General features: G+C 34.1%; 1 protein-coding gene across 1 annotated transcript; it reads right to left on the bottom strand.

The window, feature by feature from the left end:
- Positions 1–518: 518 nt before the first annotated feature.
- Pp4-19C (protein phosphatase 19C) lies at positions 519–16959 on the bottom strand. The gene is made up of 7 exons (XM_085950149.1): positions 16817–16959; positions 16422–16658; positions 15046–15198; positions 13824–13942; positions 7183–7364; positions 3917–4106; positions 519–3146 (listed from the first exon to the last, which is right to left on the bottom strand). Exons 2-7 carry the CDS (start codon positions 16569–16571, stop codon positions 3017–3019), a joined length of 924 nt encoding a protein of 307 aa, XP_085806275.1. The 5' UTR covers positions 16572–16658; positions 16817–16959; the 3' UTR covers positions 519–3016.
- Positions 16960–17651: the final 692 nt, after the last annotated feature.

Genomic DNA, 17651 nt, shown 5'->3' on the forward strand with positions numbered 1-17651 from the left:
GATATTCGGGAACATCTCTGATATGTATCAAGGCAATAAATCATTGAATTGCTAATTGATTGAGCATTTCATAGAATACTTATGTTGAATTCAAATGCATGTCTGGTTTTATCAGATTTGCAGTCCATATTGCATCGATTTTTGGCTGCGTGCTTTTGAATTACTGTGAGAAATCATTATCATCATCATCATCATCGTCCACAAAACATGTCAAGTGATAATCAAAAAAAAAAAAGAAGAAACTGCCTAAGTATACAACGAATCACGCTTAATCGAATGCGGCGGTCGATATGTACAAAAGTAAAATATTGAATACACAAAAAATTGATCTATTGCGCTTGGAAACCAACAGAGGAGGCTCCACACTGGTGATATTCTTTAAGTGGTAACACTCCACCAGCAAAGTGCCCATCACATTCTCATGATAACAATAGACACCCAAATATGAGATATTTTCATACATGCTGGAGAAGCCATTTTTTATGACATCCAGGGGCATCTATTGAATTTTTTTTTTTCTGCACCAAATAAGATACATAAGCAGGGTTTCCTACCTAATAGCACACATCTCAACCCAGATCCCCCCAATTAGCAACGGGCAGACATTGAATGTTGACTGCTTAAAAACCTGGGGGTGCACAACACTAGAGATGATATTTCACAAACAGAGCTCACTATCAACTCAATGCGGAATGTTTGCAACTCATGACTATACACGATTAAAACCAAATGCTGCATGTTCAACGCTTGCAATCCATTCAATGGTGCTGCACCTAATGAAGGCTCAGAGCAACCGTATACTGAGTTCTGAGAACAGATGCTTGTGGTCGACACCGAGTGTGCGGTGAGTATGACTTTGGGAGTAACGATGAGATAAGAGTGCATACCACGCCGCCTCCTGGCTTGGCTAAGTGCTACAGATGCTTGAAGAGAATCTCAACCAGGCGTGACTTTTACCCGCTAAATACCATCCACAAGGTGTATACGACAGAACAACAGGATGCTGAGATTACCTGGGACAATGAATCAAGCCTGGCGAGCGACAGGAATTCTTGGATGCGCTGTGTCATGCCCATTTGCTTTGATTAAGCAGCGGACATGTACTAAAAAGTAAATAGACAATAACTATAGGTATTTAACAACACGGTGTTTGGCCCTGCTATGTTGAACTGGCCAGCACCCATTTGCCTTATTCAAGCGCAATAGATCAACCTCACAAATACAGTCAAATAATAATCTTAAAAATATGTTAATTTAATCTATTAAATTGCCTAGACTTACCTCTCCAATACGCACGTATAACGAATTTTTATAGCAATTCTTTACTGTCTTAAAAAGAGTATATCGACACACTAGCCAGGACTTCTGCAGGATCCTAGTTTTGCAGACGAAACCAACGAAATACTCACTCGCATGTCGATCCACCCTCTTTATCCAACATAAAAGACAGGCACACACAAAACATCATCGACACTCCAACTACGATAGAATCTATTTGTGTTGTCTTAATTACATTATTTTTGTCCTAAGTCCAAAGCACACTGGAAGCGCCACCTACGGATACGACGACGTGCGTCGTATCCAGTGCGCTTCGAACCTTATGTTGACAAAACGTGATCCATATGAAACGTATGATTCTAGAACTAACTGATGGTAAAATACGGTGTAACATCTGCTACTTCAAAAATAAATGTCACCATATTTTAATTATCTATCATGAAATAAGTTACGGCGAATCGACTTGAATTAGAATTTCGCTATCTTAATGCAGAACTAGCTGAGTTAGCACATGGCCAATCGTTCACGAGAGATTTTCAAGTTACTTTTGCTCACGATTTTTACAGTTAATTATGTCATATCATGATTTTTGATAGACAACATCGGGCATGTCTGATATCAAATATGATGTGATCCACTATCCAATACCAAAACAGGCGGTGATTCACCACACTCTCCCATCTCTAACCGTCGTCAATTTAAATAAACGTATTATATTTGACTGAGGACATTGAGGCGCAGTGTTGCCATCTTTTTCTTTGCTGATTATAGTACAGTTGGCAACACTGTTAAGGCGTTAAAAATTAACTAGACTTGTTTTTTAACATCGCAAAAAAAATATTCAATTTCACATTCATCATGAAAATGACCATGGTATTCAATATTAATCTATTCTCCAACTGCGTGACTGTAAGTGGACTATGCCTCAATTTTAAGTATTGTAATTCACATTTACCCTTCCTCTCACATCTGCAGCAAGCCATAAGTAATGTAATACGAATCAAAACATACAACGTTCACATAAGTTGGTTAAGGAAATAAAAATAGGAATGGATGATTAACGTTCCGCTCCTCCTTTAAAATGTCAATGAGATCATACTTTATTACATTTTTATGACTCGATTACTATCATGGTGTAATCGATGCGTTAGACATGCCTGGATTACATGAAGAAACATTTATATTAACTCAGGTCACGCCAAACTGACAAACGTCCACAAATGCTACAGATTTATGATTAAAAATGCATTTAAGCCAGTTCTGCATTAAGGTAGCGATTTGTTTCTTTTCATTTCATCACGATTTGTAAAACGAGACAGTAATTTACGAACGCGATTTAAAACCGGTATAGTGCGTGGCTCTATTGTCAGTTTACGAAACAAAATTAATACTATAGTACTCCCTAAACTTATTTTGTATTATTAAAAAAATATTACAAAAAAAAGAAAAACACGCGTGGCTTTGGAAAAATGGTACAATGGAAACCACACGGATATTATGTCTGATTGTATCGATTGATTTCAGTTACAATAATAATAATTGCTTAAAAATAAATGATACAATTTTCATAGCATTGTGTTCACCATGCAACCAGTTGTGGCTGACCTGTTACAGCAACTCGCATGACGTTTCTACAACCGAGTGGAGTCGTATAAAGCTATCCCACGAACGGTTGCGACCACCCGGTGAACACAAGGCCTCAGTTAGTGACTGTTCAAGATTTCTTCTTCTTGGAATATTATAAAAAGTAGTCGGCTTGCGGTTTCTTGGATGGAATGCCTCTGGACTCCTGCGGCGCTGCTTCAAATATCGTGAATTCCCTTTGCAAATTCTCGTTCAGTTCCAATATAGCAGCAACGTTTCCGCACCTGCAAATACAATGGAATAATGAAAAAATTTTATATTCAATACACCTCAGTGCGATTGTAAGTTCCGGAACGTGTCTTCATTCTCAAAATATTATTACGTATTAGATTCAGTCCTTCATAGTCGTAGTCAAGATGACGTCGAGTGACGTTTGTTTTTAATATCCACTGGCCTCAATCCTGCAATATTCATTTCCGTTCTATTAATTGCCGTCGTGTGCAAGTCTCTTTCGTTTCGTGTGACTTTAATAAGGAACCTATCCAATGACACTTGCTTTTGCCTATTTTTCAGGATTTCTAAGCGAGAGAGAGAGAAAACAATCGGCTTAGCTGTGATTACGTGATGCTCGGCAGTCAAAGCGTATACGTACTACTCATTTTGCAAGATCTCACTCGTTTGCTTGTATTGCAAAACATTCGCAGACCAAGTTACTCGCAATCGAATGTACATACGTTCGTTGTTTCTCAAAGACAACAATGATTTTGCATAAATCCATAAACTTCAACATCATTTCGTCTGACCGCTTTAAAACTTATTTTGAATGAAGAAGCCATACTTAATTCAGAAACTAAAACAATAACACTCAGTTACGCAAGACAATCAACCAATTGCTAGCAAATTGAAACAAGTTTCACATGCAGACGCATATTGACTTCAATGACGATTCGCTATTGAATTGAAGACGGCACCAAATCATCGGTCAAAAGACACTAATCCTATCTTTCCACCAGCAAAGGCACGATTAAAAAATGATCAAAGTGGCCAAACGAACCTATAGCAATAGTTTGGCGCTGACCAAACGGTGAGTACCGTCTCTTCAAAGTGCCACTTGTATCCTTCCATGACGAGCTGGTGCGCCCGGCAGATCATGTCAATGTCATTGGCTGCATTGAACTGGACCACCACATCGGATCCGAAGAGATAGCCAGCTCCTCGGGGTGACACGCCCCAGCCTAAGGTGTCTGAAACAGAGGAAATAAAGTTATTATACTGTTATAACTTTCTGACAATACCATAATAGAATTATGAAAGTCTTTACTGTGCGAGTTGCCAACGATTTTATTCAGTTGTCAAAAATCAACAAACAAAATCACTGTAGTTTTGTGGTTGCCGGAAGAGAATTTAAATTTACTATTTCACAATACTGGGGGATAAATGCCACGGCGAATGAATGAATGATTTTTCTCTATCATGATATCATCGTTTGTTAGCTGTGTGCAAACACAATAAAATTATTTCAGATACTGAACAATACCGAATTTCTTAATACAGCTTCTTACTGAGTTTTTAATTGTATATTGCCTCAACATAATATTATTAATGAACCAAAAGCGGGAACCAAATTGAGGTGCATGTCGCGGACTATCACGTGAACTCACGGCGATAAATGTCTATGGTTCGTCATTCCGCAGAATATTTTGAAACATCACCATCTCTGTAAATTCACTGAAGAATGACACTGATTGACACTGATGAAGAGTGCCAACTATAATGCATTAAGGGGGGACATGCTCGTCGAAGGTCAAAATTGAGTTTTTATTGTATTTTCAAACCATGATCCTGGACACTCCTTAAACGTTGTAGATAATCTATTTATATAATTTTGAAGCCTTATTATCCTTTATAGTTATTTTAAACATTTGATGACTGCATGAAGTATTTTTGTTACATAAAATAGTATTCTTTTAAACCTCTCGCTCTAATGTTTTAGAATATAGTCATATTTCGGTACAGAACTGTGCAGTGGTGTTAAGATTTTTTACATTTATTAATTTTTAAACGCATTTATAAAACCATTAGTATAATTTATTACGAGATAATTTTTGTAAAATATTCACGATAAAAAATTATTTTGATAATCTCTGTGATCCCAAATTTGACAAGAATTAGGCATTTTATTATTCAAAAAATCGGCAAGATTAACACATTTGAAGATGAATCTAAAGATACTTATAATAAGCTATGTCTTTGACCATTCAAGTGTGATAAACATCTTATGAATAATGATTGCTTTATAATAATTATTGACCTAAGAATAAGGTAGTGTTTTTTTGAAATACGCCATTTCTTTTGTCATTCCCTAGTGGTTAAGCTACAACATACGGCCGTAGCCATAAAATGACAAACTATAATTAAAGTAGGGAGTAAAATTATGTTAACGCGCGTGTTTGAACATGTACTTAACCGATTTATTTTTTATTTTTTTTTAAACGGTACATGTCCAAACACGCGCGTCAATATCATTTTACTCCCTACTTCAATTATAGTTTGTAAATTTATGGCTACGGCCGTATGTTGTAGCTTAACCACTGAGGAATGACAAAAGAAATGGCGTATTTCAAAAAAACGCTACCTTATTCTTAGGTCAATAATTATTATAAAGCAATCATTATTCATAAGATGTTTATCACACTTGAATGGTCAAAGACATAGCTTATAATAAATATATTTAGAATCATCTTGAAATGTGTTAATCTTGCCGATTTTTTGAATAATAAAATGCCTAATTCTTGTCAAATTTGGGATCACAGAGATTATCAATATAATTTTTTATCGTGAATATTTTACAAAAATTATCTCGTAATAAATTATGCTAATGGTTTTATAAATGCGTTTAAAAATTAATAAATGTAAAAAATCTTAACACCACTGCACAGTTATGTACCGAAATATGACTATTTTCTAAAACATTAGAGCGAGAGGTTTAAAAGAATACTATTTTATGTAACAAAAATACTTCATGCAGTCATCAAATGTTTAAAATAACTATAAAGGATAATAAGGCTTCAAAATTATATAAATAGATCATCTACAACGTTTAAGGAGTGTCCAGGATCATGGTTTGAATATACAATAAAAACTCAATTTTGACCTTCGACGAGCATGTCCCCCCTTAACAATTTGAATTATTATTAATTATTCATGCTAATTTCAATTAATTCAACAGTTTCTACGTCTGCATATGTTATAATTACAATGCGACATGACACCCACAGATAATATTTTGAAAAGAACCCAACCTGCAGACCATAGATAATAGACCACATTATCATAGAAAATACATAATGCCAACCGCTAAAAACAAAAAAACCTGATTTTGACATGAAAGTCGAAAAGTGTAGGCATGTGGAATATGATAAAAACATTCAAAACGTCATGCAGGTGTCGATGCAGTGCAATTTTTTCAATTCAATTCAATACTGTTTATTTATTTTACATATTGCGGACATTACAAATTATAAGTTTAAGACGTTCAACGTGAGGCGACCTCATCGTTGTTTTAGTGATTTCGGCAAATTTTTCCAACTGACAATGTTCGTTTAAAGGTTCAAAATGTGCTACGGGATGGGAGCATCAGTCTGATAACATTTTAAACACCAAGAACAACAACATTACACACTTTTTTTCCCGTAGCGGCAGCTTACTGTGACGTCACGTGATAGTCAGCGACATGCACCTAAATTTGGCTCAAGCATTACTTTCACAGATATCTGTTATTCCTTTACAAAAGATTCCAACAAAAGAATTAGGAATCTTAAAGTAGACAATATTTTAACATGATTATGTTGGTTAATTGCACAGATAATATATTGACACCACTAAGTTGGCATTTTCGATTTGTAACTCAAGGACATAATGGCTGCATAAAGACTGACCATAAGTGTGAGTGAAAAAGCATTTGTTATAACCTGTATAGCTGTGTTTAGGCCATCAAATCCCTTAGTTAGTGAGCTGAGATTCTCCTAACAATCCTAACCATTGAACACGTATAACATACATATTATATTCTAACACCTCCCGTAATCTTTATTATGGTATTGTATGAAATTGGTCAATTACCAACCACTATTAAAAAAAAAAATTATTGTGTTTGATCCAGAGATGGTCAAAAAGATTCCATTTAGGTTTTGTTGCCCTGCCGCAACTGGCAGGTAGAATGAGACATCAAGTAAAGATTAAAAAAAACCCAATTTATTACAAAATCAGACACTGCAGGACCACCGCATCACGCTAAAAACAAACATAAAAGTAACGGACCTTCAGGGTCGCTCCAGAGAAGGTCACACATGGGTCCATCATGAGGCACTTCCTGTTTTCTGTCGATAGTTCTGATTTGGTCGAGGGTCTGGATTGAGGGACTGAGGCCGCCGTGCACGCAGAAGATCTTTCCGTCGATGATCGCCGATAAGGATAAGTAGTCAAATAGTTCGGTGCAGTATCTGAAAGTGTTCATAGCACAAAATATGTATTAAAATAAAGGTGTTTTGATGATCGCAGTGTGTCTGACAACAAATTCAAAATGAGAAAATTGCTGAATCAAAACCTAAGCTGGATCAAAGGTTTTATAACAGTTTTTGAGTCAACATGACGTACATATGAGGCGTCTAATTACAAAAAGCGACAAGTCCACAATTCAATATTTTCGGGAAACGTTTTTATGTTTCAAGCTTCAATTATTTGTTTTAACGTGAGATTATTTTTTCCGTTGTATTCTATGTCGAAATTAGAACCAAATGGCAATTTGTTTTAGCCGATAAACTCTTAAGGTGATGTCTCTAGGTAAAGTTGTTATCGAAAAATAGCTAGAAAAGTTTATTAATCGGTAAATATATATTCAAAAGTAATGAGAAAAATAAAATAAAAAATTAAGATGTATCGTGGAGTTCTATATACCAAAAATACGTGTCAAATTCGGTACATTTCTATCGGGTGGTAAGAATGAATTACATAAGATTTATTATCAAAATTACGATAAAAATGTACGTAAATCTATTACCTAGGGAAACGCTAAACGTTAATTGGAATTTATTATATCCTTATATCTTTTTTTTCAAATTTAAAAAACATCGATTTAGAGGTTAGAAAGCATGCAATTAAAATCGAAACATCTCGGTTCAGACTTAATTTATCGCAAAAAACGATTAGCGTTTCTATTAAAAATATTATTTAATAATTTTTAGGCTAGTTATTTAAATTTAATCTTGTATTTTTGTATATTAACGAATCGATTGTAAATAAAATGAATATTTGACAAGACTTTATCGACATATGCTGCTAACGCGGAAATAAATCGAACTATTTTTGAAACAGTACTTGCATAGATTAAAAAATACATACACACACACATACATTGAAAATAAAGGTTCGCCAGGTACGAAGACAAAAACTGTGTTAATTCTGCTGTCAATAATTTTTGTTTGCGATATTGGAGCATATGTCAATGGACTACATATATCAACCTCCACTTTCTGAAATAGTGTTGTGTAATTATTTCAGATATTTATTACTGTTTTGACGTACCTACCTTTTATAAAGCGATTTTAAAATAAATATAGTTTCATAATAATATAAAGAAAGCATACGAGCGAAAATGCCTAAGATACTTCTGACACACATCAAATTTAATCTTTGTCTAGTAACTGTACAATTTATCCATATTTATGTTAAGTGTTTAAAATGTTATAAGTAAAAAAAAAATCGTCTATTCACGTGGTAGTCGCGAAAATTATGAACAATATACAATGTTAAAAATAATAAGAATTGTTAAAATTCGCGGCAAACACATTTTGAAAATAGCCGATATACTGGATTATTTGTTAGTTTGGGTTAGTTTAAGTTAGATTAGGTAATCCTAACAAATAATCCAGTATATAGGCTATTTTCAAAATGTCTTTGCCGCTGTATCCAGGATAACCGACTTGTACCCTAATTTTAATTACATACATACTATTGTACTATATTTGGGCCATCAAACGTTCATTCCTGTCTACGGCCTTAAAATTATTATCTACGTGCCTATATAACTGTATGCCGTCCTGTCAAAAAGTGGAGGTTGATAATTTAGTATGTAGAAAATAGAAGTTATTATTAGTCTCCATAAAATATAGGGTAAACAATTCAGTGAATGAACACATAAGAGGTGAATTTGAAAATAAATTAAATTAAAAACGATTAAATGAACTAAGAAAATTATAACAATAGGTAGGTACAATAAATTGTGTATAACCGTGGTATTACTAATTTTATGCCGTGATGCTTTGATAGTTGAACTTTTCATAATATTTGGATCACTATTTAGTTGCTCATTTATCTGCTACATCATAAAGTCGTAAATATTGTTTTTTTATGAAGCAATCATAAATACAAAAAATTAAGATCTACTTTTCAATCATAGTAGATACCTAGTAACACCAACATAAAATACCGTTTAAATATCTATGATAATATAATATATATTTGATGGCCCAAACATTGTCACCTAATCTTTACCCCGGCGGCTTTATAAAACTCGTAACTAAAATCCCTTGGAAAATCGTCAAACTATCTTTCTATTTCAGTTTAAGTCTTCGCTCTGTGTATGCACTGGTGTACACTAGGCGGGAAGAAATTGAAACAAGTATGCGAGGTGACGAATGGAGTCAATAGATTAAGTAAATATTTAAATTGTTTAATTATGATTTCAAATAATATGGTATGTACCTAGCACGTAAGTTTTAAATAAAGAAATATCTTAATAATAAATATGTATACTGGTATGCGAGGAAGATGTAAAATTGTTATACTATAAAGGAGATGAATGCCGGAGTAAATGAGAATTGAGATAAATAAATGTAAGCGAGGATTAAAATATAATAATATGTATAGCAAAATTACCGAAGAGGGTTACTATTAAACTCAGTAGTTTTGTTTTGTATAATTAAATTCAGTAGCTGCATTTTATAATTTAAAATAAATAACGTGTTTAAATAAAATCTGTAAATTTAAAATAATACACGCACTGCACTGTGTATTCTGTCAATCACTCGATATGCGTGAATCGGGACTATTTTGATAGTGTGTGTGCACCGCTCACACCGATTCTAAACAAAGAGACAATTTTCGGCGGGAGATATGTTTTTATAATTTGGAAATTGAAATAACTTCTTAAATACTTAACTTTCTACATAGCTTTCTTCCGTAATTATGCTTTAAATAATTTTACCTAATTGTTTATAGATTAGAATAAGAGTTTATAACAAATTAAATGTTAAGGAATAATACGCGCGATCGCACTGCTAATTAGGTGGTGCCTCTGAAGGGGGACAGGCTTTAAAAAAATAAGGCCTCTCCCGAGATCGAGTGCGTCAATTCAAAAGTATATTAGTCTAAGATCAGTTCGATTTCGCTCTTCTGATAGGATAGTTGAGTTCGATTCGGCTCCTCTAGGAATATAGTATAAAACCCACGCTCCTTTATGGCGTGCCAGTTAATAACTAAATAAGTAAAAATTATCAATTGAATATTAAAAAATAAGTTCCTAAATAAATAATCCTTTTTATATAAAGTTAAAAATTAGATGTATAAACCCTGAAATGTTTTAAATGATAAAAACCGTGTTATAACAAAATAAATAAATAAACAGATTTTAATATTTTCTTTAAGACTTTAATTCACATTGTATACATTTCCAAAAAAAACTATAAACATTTAATAACCACCCTATGGTACGTGCACTAAAAAGTGAGCTAGCCAGATTTGTGTCGTGCTATTGAGGGTGTGTTACTAGGAATATGGTATAGGTGTTGATAATTTTTAATTATTTATTCGAGATCTTCAGGGAATTACAAAAGTCCACACCTAGAAACCACTGGGCCAATAAGGTTTCTTTTTATATCTCCAAATCCATTTCACTTACACATTTATAGGTAAAATAAATAAAACTATCTTTTATTTTATCTTGCACTGTTCTTTAAAATCGACATTAGATTTTTTCAAAGAAATAACGTTCTGTCTTTTTCTTAGAATATTATGTAATCAGTGGTGCACTTACTTCAAATTCTAATTTTTTTTCTTACGTTTTACAATTTTTTTTTTAATTTGTCACTTATTTTGTCCTTGGGTTTGCTTATCAAGATTTGTTCGCATGTTTATTTACGTTTTTTCTTACCTCCAACTTCCAATTCAATTCGTTGCGTGTCTTACTTTATTCTTATCTCAGATATAGTTAGTTAGTTAATACAAACCGTCCACTCTGTGGAGGCCCATATGAACCCATTAGGATCGGACATGGTTGAAACGAAATGAATTGGGATGTCTATATAATATCGACATTGTCATAATTATAACTACAGTCGAACTCGGTTATTACAATTTCGGACATAGCGAGATCTCGGATGTAATGAGGAAACAGTCGTTGACATTTGGTATATGATTTTCTCCGTACATTTTTATTCACTGTTATAACGAGATACTTATCGGATATACCGAGCTAAAATACTGGTAATGTGTTGATCGTTTAAAGACATTTCGACCCTAAGCAATAAAATCCGATCGGACAGGATGCCGCCGGGGACAGATTACATTTATGACACTAGTTAAGTGTCTAATTGTTGTTTTCGCCGACAATAAAAATACCTATTCTCTGATATAACGAGTACCGCTTATAACGAGCACATTCAGCCGGTCCAACCTTCCTAGTAATAACCAAGTACAACTGTATATTCCTTATTTTGTTTAATAATAATTCGAATGGCATTTGTTTTGCTATTCATTTCATATCATTCTTTTATTCCACCTCTAGTAGAAATTCGATGTAATTGTCAATTGTACAAGATTAAACTCAATCTTATAAACATTTGTACTTAAATGTTCATTTACTACTATAAATGAATTTTACTGTAGAAAAATATTTATATTAATTCGTATTGACAACGTAAAAAAATCTGGTTCATTGACTGGACAGGATACCCTTGTATTGCCACTGTAAAAAAAACTACGGTAAACAAAATGTAAAAATCATAAACACTTTAAATCAAATCAAATAGATATGTTAGAATTGTAAATATTTTATGGGGAAAATATTAATTGTAAATATTTTTACATAGGTAAGTAAATATATAATAAATTTAAATGCATTTTTATCAAGCTTATGATTTTTAATATCTGGCGACACACAATATTTTATTTTATATTTTATCGCCATCTGGTTGCGATCGACGAAAGTTTTTAGTAACACATTTTTAGAAATTCATGGTAGATGCCTGTAGATGCCTTTAGATGGCGTTGAAGTCACATTTGATCGTAAATTGAGGCAAAGAATTCGCCTTAAATGTAATAAATATAGGCAAAATAAAATTGGACGTAGCGCTACTTTTACCTCACTTTTTAATTTATTCCGCATAAGGCACATATTTCCATGGCACTGTCATAAGTTTACCAGATGCTACAATAAACACGCGCGAAATCCACCAAGCTTTAAATAATATGAAACATGGACTTGGCGCTTTTTGTAATAAATCGAGACTTAAAATATTTTTTTTCGTAGGGTTATGTCGCGTTTTGGAATTCATAGATCAATACATATTGTGTAAAATTATACAAAGAATACGTGGGTATTTTTTCTCGATTTTGACCAAATGTGGACTTATCGGTTTTTGGAATTAGATGTCTCATATATTGATTTGTTTTCCTTTGTAAGCAAATAGCTAACAACCAGTCTTTTATCTTGCCTGGAAACATGAAATGTTGACATCGACATATTATACACATCAAGTCTACAGATTGTTCACTTTGAATTATCGAGGTTATACAGTACTACGCTACCAAAGATACACCAAATTCTAATATTTTCGACCTTTACAGTCATGTGGACCCCAAGGATGAATCACATTGAGTGTAGCAGAACGGAATTTTCCCGCAGTATCTAGAGGCTTCCAGTACTACCTGCGGAATTGCAGAATTAGTGTTGATCAAGCTTTGAAGTGCACATACGTTTCAAATTTGGATCTGAAAGATTTGAAGGGATAATCTTTTTTTTATTACATTGGTTTGGAACATATTATGACTTTGTGTTCTGATCAGTGCCACGGACGAGTTAACTCGCGGGTTCTAGTAAACATCATAATTTCTGAATAAACTATTTGTGTATATTTTCTAAACAATATTTATCATTTTAGTGTGAAAATATTGACGATAAACTTGAGAAACATGTTGATTTGGTAAGTTTTCACAAATATTTATCAATCTGTTCCTATTTCATATTTTTTAAGGGATTTATTTAATTCCAAAAATAGCTGGCCTACAAGTGTCCACCTAGTAAAAATTGGCTGGCAGTGATAAGGTTAAACCAAAGTTTTTCTCTGCTGAGACATTATTAAAACGTAAACAAAAAAAAAACACAAAAACAACAAAAGTGCATTGAATTGAATTGTTGAAATAAGTCAGACTTTATAATTAAATTGAATTTTGAAATAAAAACATAAAACCGGGAATTAGATGTACCAAAATGTAACGGGACTGCAGAAACTACACGTAAATAGCAGGAAAATGTGAATTCTGAGTTGTAGGTAAAATCTGGGTTCCGCTGTGTTTTTTTTTGTAAATAATACTCATAAAAATTAAAAGTAATATAATTGGGGAAAGTAATCATTTGGGGTAATAACATTTATGTAAATAATTTATTTTTAAGCCTAACATAAAACCAACCAATACATAGTAACCGCACCGTTAAAATGATTTTAGTTCAAATTCAATTATTATTTTTAAATTGATGACGTCAAACAATGCAATTAATTTGAAATCAAACGAGTCAAAGAAAGAATGACCGAGAGATCAAATGGTCAATTTGAACTCTCTAATTAAAACTGATCAATTGTGCCCGTGTCCAGAGTGGGATCTGTAATATATGTGTTCTCGCTTACCTCCACACTGTTATGGATCCGTATTTCCGTAAACATTCGTCGTAGAAGCCGTAAACTTGCGTAATCTGTCTGGATTCGTGGTTGCCTCTGATTAGTGTAATACGGTCTGGGTAACGAACCTGTAACGTACATTATATTATTTTCATGAACAAACATTAAACGGAACGTACCCTGCAACTGCAGGATGGATTCACAAACTTAATCAAAAAACAATAACTGCGGGGTCCGGGATAATATAGTATCAATCATCACATTATACTCAGTTTCGCCACCAGTATATATTCCATGTGACACCCACGGTGGCAGCGTGGCTTAAGCGTTGAACTATCACGCCGTGGGTCTCAGGTTCGAATCCTGGGTCTGGCAAGTACACATATTGTCTTTCAATTTGTGTGTGAGTCAGGGTATGGACCAAATAGGTTGAGCAAGTGGCTGACATCCATTTCTCGTAAAAAACAAAATCTGTTAATGCAAACCTCTACTCCGTGGAGGCCCATATGATCCTATTAGGATAGGACATGGTCGGGATATATTCCATGTAACAATGAGCTATATCAAGCTGCATTTAGCGTATATTTGTTCTTCCCCCTCGCTTTTTGTTGAGCTAGCATAAGAATTTCGCTGGAGTGGGGAAGCACAAACATTCGCTCGCTTGTTCTAAATGCGGCTTCACCATTCCACAGATTTTGCATAAAAATTAGACTGCGAAAATTTTAACTTGAAGTGGCATGTTCACGTCGTGGCGCTGCGATATATTATGAAGGTATTATTGCCAGTATTAGGAGACTTTTTCTCCCCTACTTTGGATCAGAATGTGAATGAATATCAACTACAATACCAGACAACAATGTTTTTCCAATCTGTTGGGATATTTTTAGTTATACGGTAACACTGAAATGTCAAAGAATATCTACCTGTCATTGCATCAACTTTATTTATAGGCCCAGTGAGCTCATTTTGTTATTTTTCTTCTTCGCGGTAGATTATAACAACTTATGCTACCACTTTTCAACACTTAGTGCATTATTAACACGTTTAAACACTTTACACGAACTTGCAGCACGCACAAATATCGGATGTCAAATGATTACAGGGCGAGGGGAACGAAGAGGAGATGGCTAGAGAGGATTGTAGTTCTCGAAACGGCCACGCTTCACGTTATACTTGCCGCAGTCTAGTAGACATGGGGCTCATATCTAATGAAAATTTTATTCAATCTTACCTTTAGAGCTAGAAGTAACAGAAAAGTTTCCACAGAATAGAATCCCCGGTCAACGAAATCTCCCATAAATAAATAACTGGTCTCTGGTACATCGCCTCCCACTTTGAACAATTCCTTCAAGTCATAAAACTGACCGTGGATATCACCGCAAACCTGAAGAAACAAAACAAAAAATTACTCCCTATATTCATTCATATGGCGGCAGTGGAGTTTACTTGACGCAAATACAAACGGATCATGACTCTCTTAGGTAAGGATACAGTACTTACTGTACCCTATATTACCACTAGTATTTTGTAAATGGTTTTAGGTCCCGGCATCCGCAATAAAAAATATCAACTGTGCCTCAAATCTGCTTGTGATTTGATTTCACTATATTATGTCTCAATGGGAGGTACGCAGGACTTAGCAGTTTGTAGGACGATGAATCATATTCGAACCGTATTAACTAGAACTAAAAACAATATTAAGACTGGGGGATAGTCCAATGATCCTTCAAACTGCAAATCTGGCTCAAAGGAAACTGTCTGTTTGCTCGTTCTAGCCAGCTGTACCATCGATGCTATGTTTGAAGCCAATGATGCAGCTAAGGCATGGTTGGGAAGAATCTAGGGCCTAGGTGTATCTCTTGCACGGACTTAATGGAGGAAGACTATGTTGTGTAAAATAACAAATAAATTTGAATCTTAGAGCACAAGTGTGAAATTTGCTACTTGAAATGACTTGCAGCTAGTTGAATCATTAGCTTTATACCCTGTTTACACGTGATTTGCCGCTGGCAGTACGTATTATCGCGGCCATAACAAGAAAATGCACGAGTAAACATGTATTATCGTACAAGTTGCAAGATTGCATGCATGGATCAAAAAAGTTCAGAAACTTCTAAATTTTCACGCGTTAGAGCTTGCATGGCGTATACGCATGCACAGTAGAACGATAGTGCCGAACCAGCCGGAAAAAATACGAACTACAACGCGCAGCGTATTTTGATGTTTACCAAATTTCACAACATATCAAACACCATACAACGACAACAACGCGTCCTACTTATGCTTGAAGAATGAACAGTTATTACTGTGATAGTTTAATTTACACACTATTAGTAAATGCCAGTAAATACATGCATGTGTACAAGCAGTATTAGCTTATAAACGCTTCTTCAAAATGGAAAAGGGTATTTCTTCTGAAGCAACTCTTTCAAATTGAAAATCAAAATCTGGTGTAAGGTCAATGGTATGATTATTCACCTAATGATAGGATTTTACAATAGGTATGATCATCATGACCTTGTGAGAAGAGCGTTTGGTTTATTTGTAATTACAAACAAGGACTGAGTCATCAATCAATTTAGAAAAGAAACAAGCGGTAATACTTACAGTGACCGGCGAATCTACCCGCTGAACGTTGCTTTCTTCGACGAGTATTTCTCTCGCCTTCGCGCACAGGGCTTTTACTTCTGCTTCCATGATAATCTCGCATCTCTTCAGCTGCTCAATCTGTCTATCGAGATCGCTGTTGTCAGACATCGTCAATGATTCAATTCTCCACTGTATCAGTTCTAAATCCCTCCTCGTTCCAAAACCCAAAGCCAAATTAACCGATAATTAAATAATCTGAAAGTGCAAGCGAATGAAACATCTTTCTAAACAAAAGCAAACACAATAATAAAGTTGATTTATTCAAACAAACATTATTAATCGACATTCGAAACATCAATTTCAAATTACAGATGCGTCAATATCACGGCGTATAGGTTGCATATGATACTTACAATACTATGTTTTGTAGGAACAGCAAAAACTTTAAGTTTCGACGTAGATATATCACAAATTATTAGTTAGTATTTACGTTATCCTTATAAATTAACCTCCAACTTTTAGGCGACCAAACAACCCCAGTCCGCCATTGTGGAGCGACAGCTACAAGCATGCGCATTCGCATTTCATAGTATTTCGATTTTTTACAACGGCAACATTATACTCTGTTTCTTTCTCTCTTATAGAATACGTCGTCCGATGCGTGAGAGAGAAAATTTGGCGTCGATTCTTACAGTATTGAGGATTCAAAAAGAGAAGATTAATTAATTCAAATTTAGAATACAATAATCATGAATGATCTTAAGGTTATCGTAGAATAAAAGTATTTTTATGAAAAATATCTATACGTAATTTTGTATGTAGAGGTAAAAAAATTGGCCTCATCTTCAACTTTGATAATATCACTGCTCTGTTATCAATAAATTTGGTAGCTTACTGACACACGTAGTATATGCGCGCGCTACGGAGAAGGGATAACAAACTTTTTTGTAATAGTACTAATAATACAAACAATTTTGTAAACGATAATCCGCGGTCCAAATGTAATAATATTGATGCAAAATCTTGTTTACGCAGAACCTTAAAAACTTAAAAATGAAATAGGATAAGAATATCTCAGCAAATTAAAAAAATATTAGTATGCTGTTGTGATTACTGGACTTATTTGAAAAACGTATTCCTCATACCTAAGTGCATTTAACTATTTCAAGCAATAATCTAATAATTTCAAGAACGATGCATATAAAACTTATATATACACATTAATCATTAGTAAGCAGTAGAGTATCT

This window comes from Rhyacophila brunnea, unplaced genomic scaffold (genome assembly GCF_057557595.1).
Source record: "Rhyacophila brunnea isolate RB1 unplaced genomic scaffold, BYU_Rbru_1.0 scaffold_23, whole genome shotgun sequence".
NCBI lineage: Eukaryota > Metazoa > Arthropoda > Insecta > Trichoptera > Rhyacophilidae > Rhyacophila > Rhyacophila brunnea.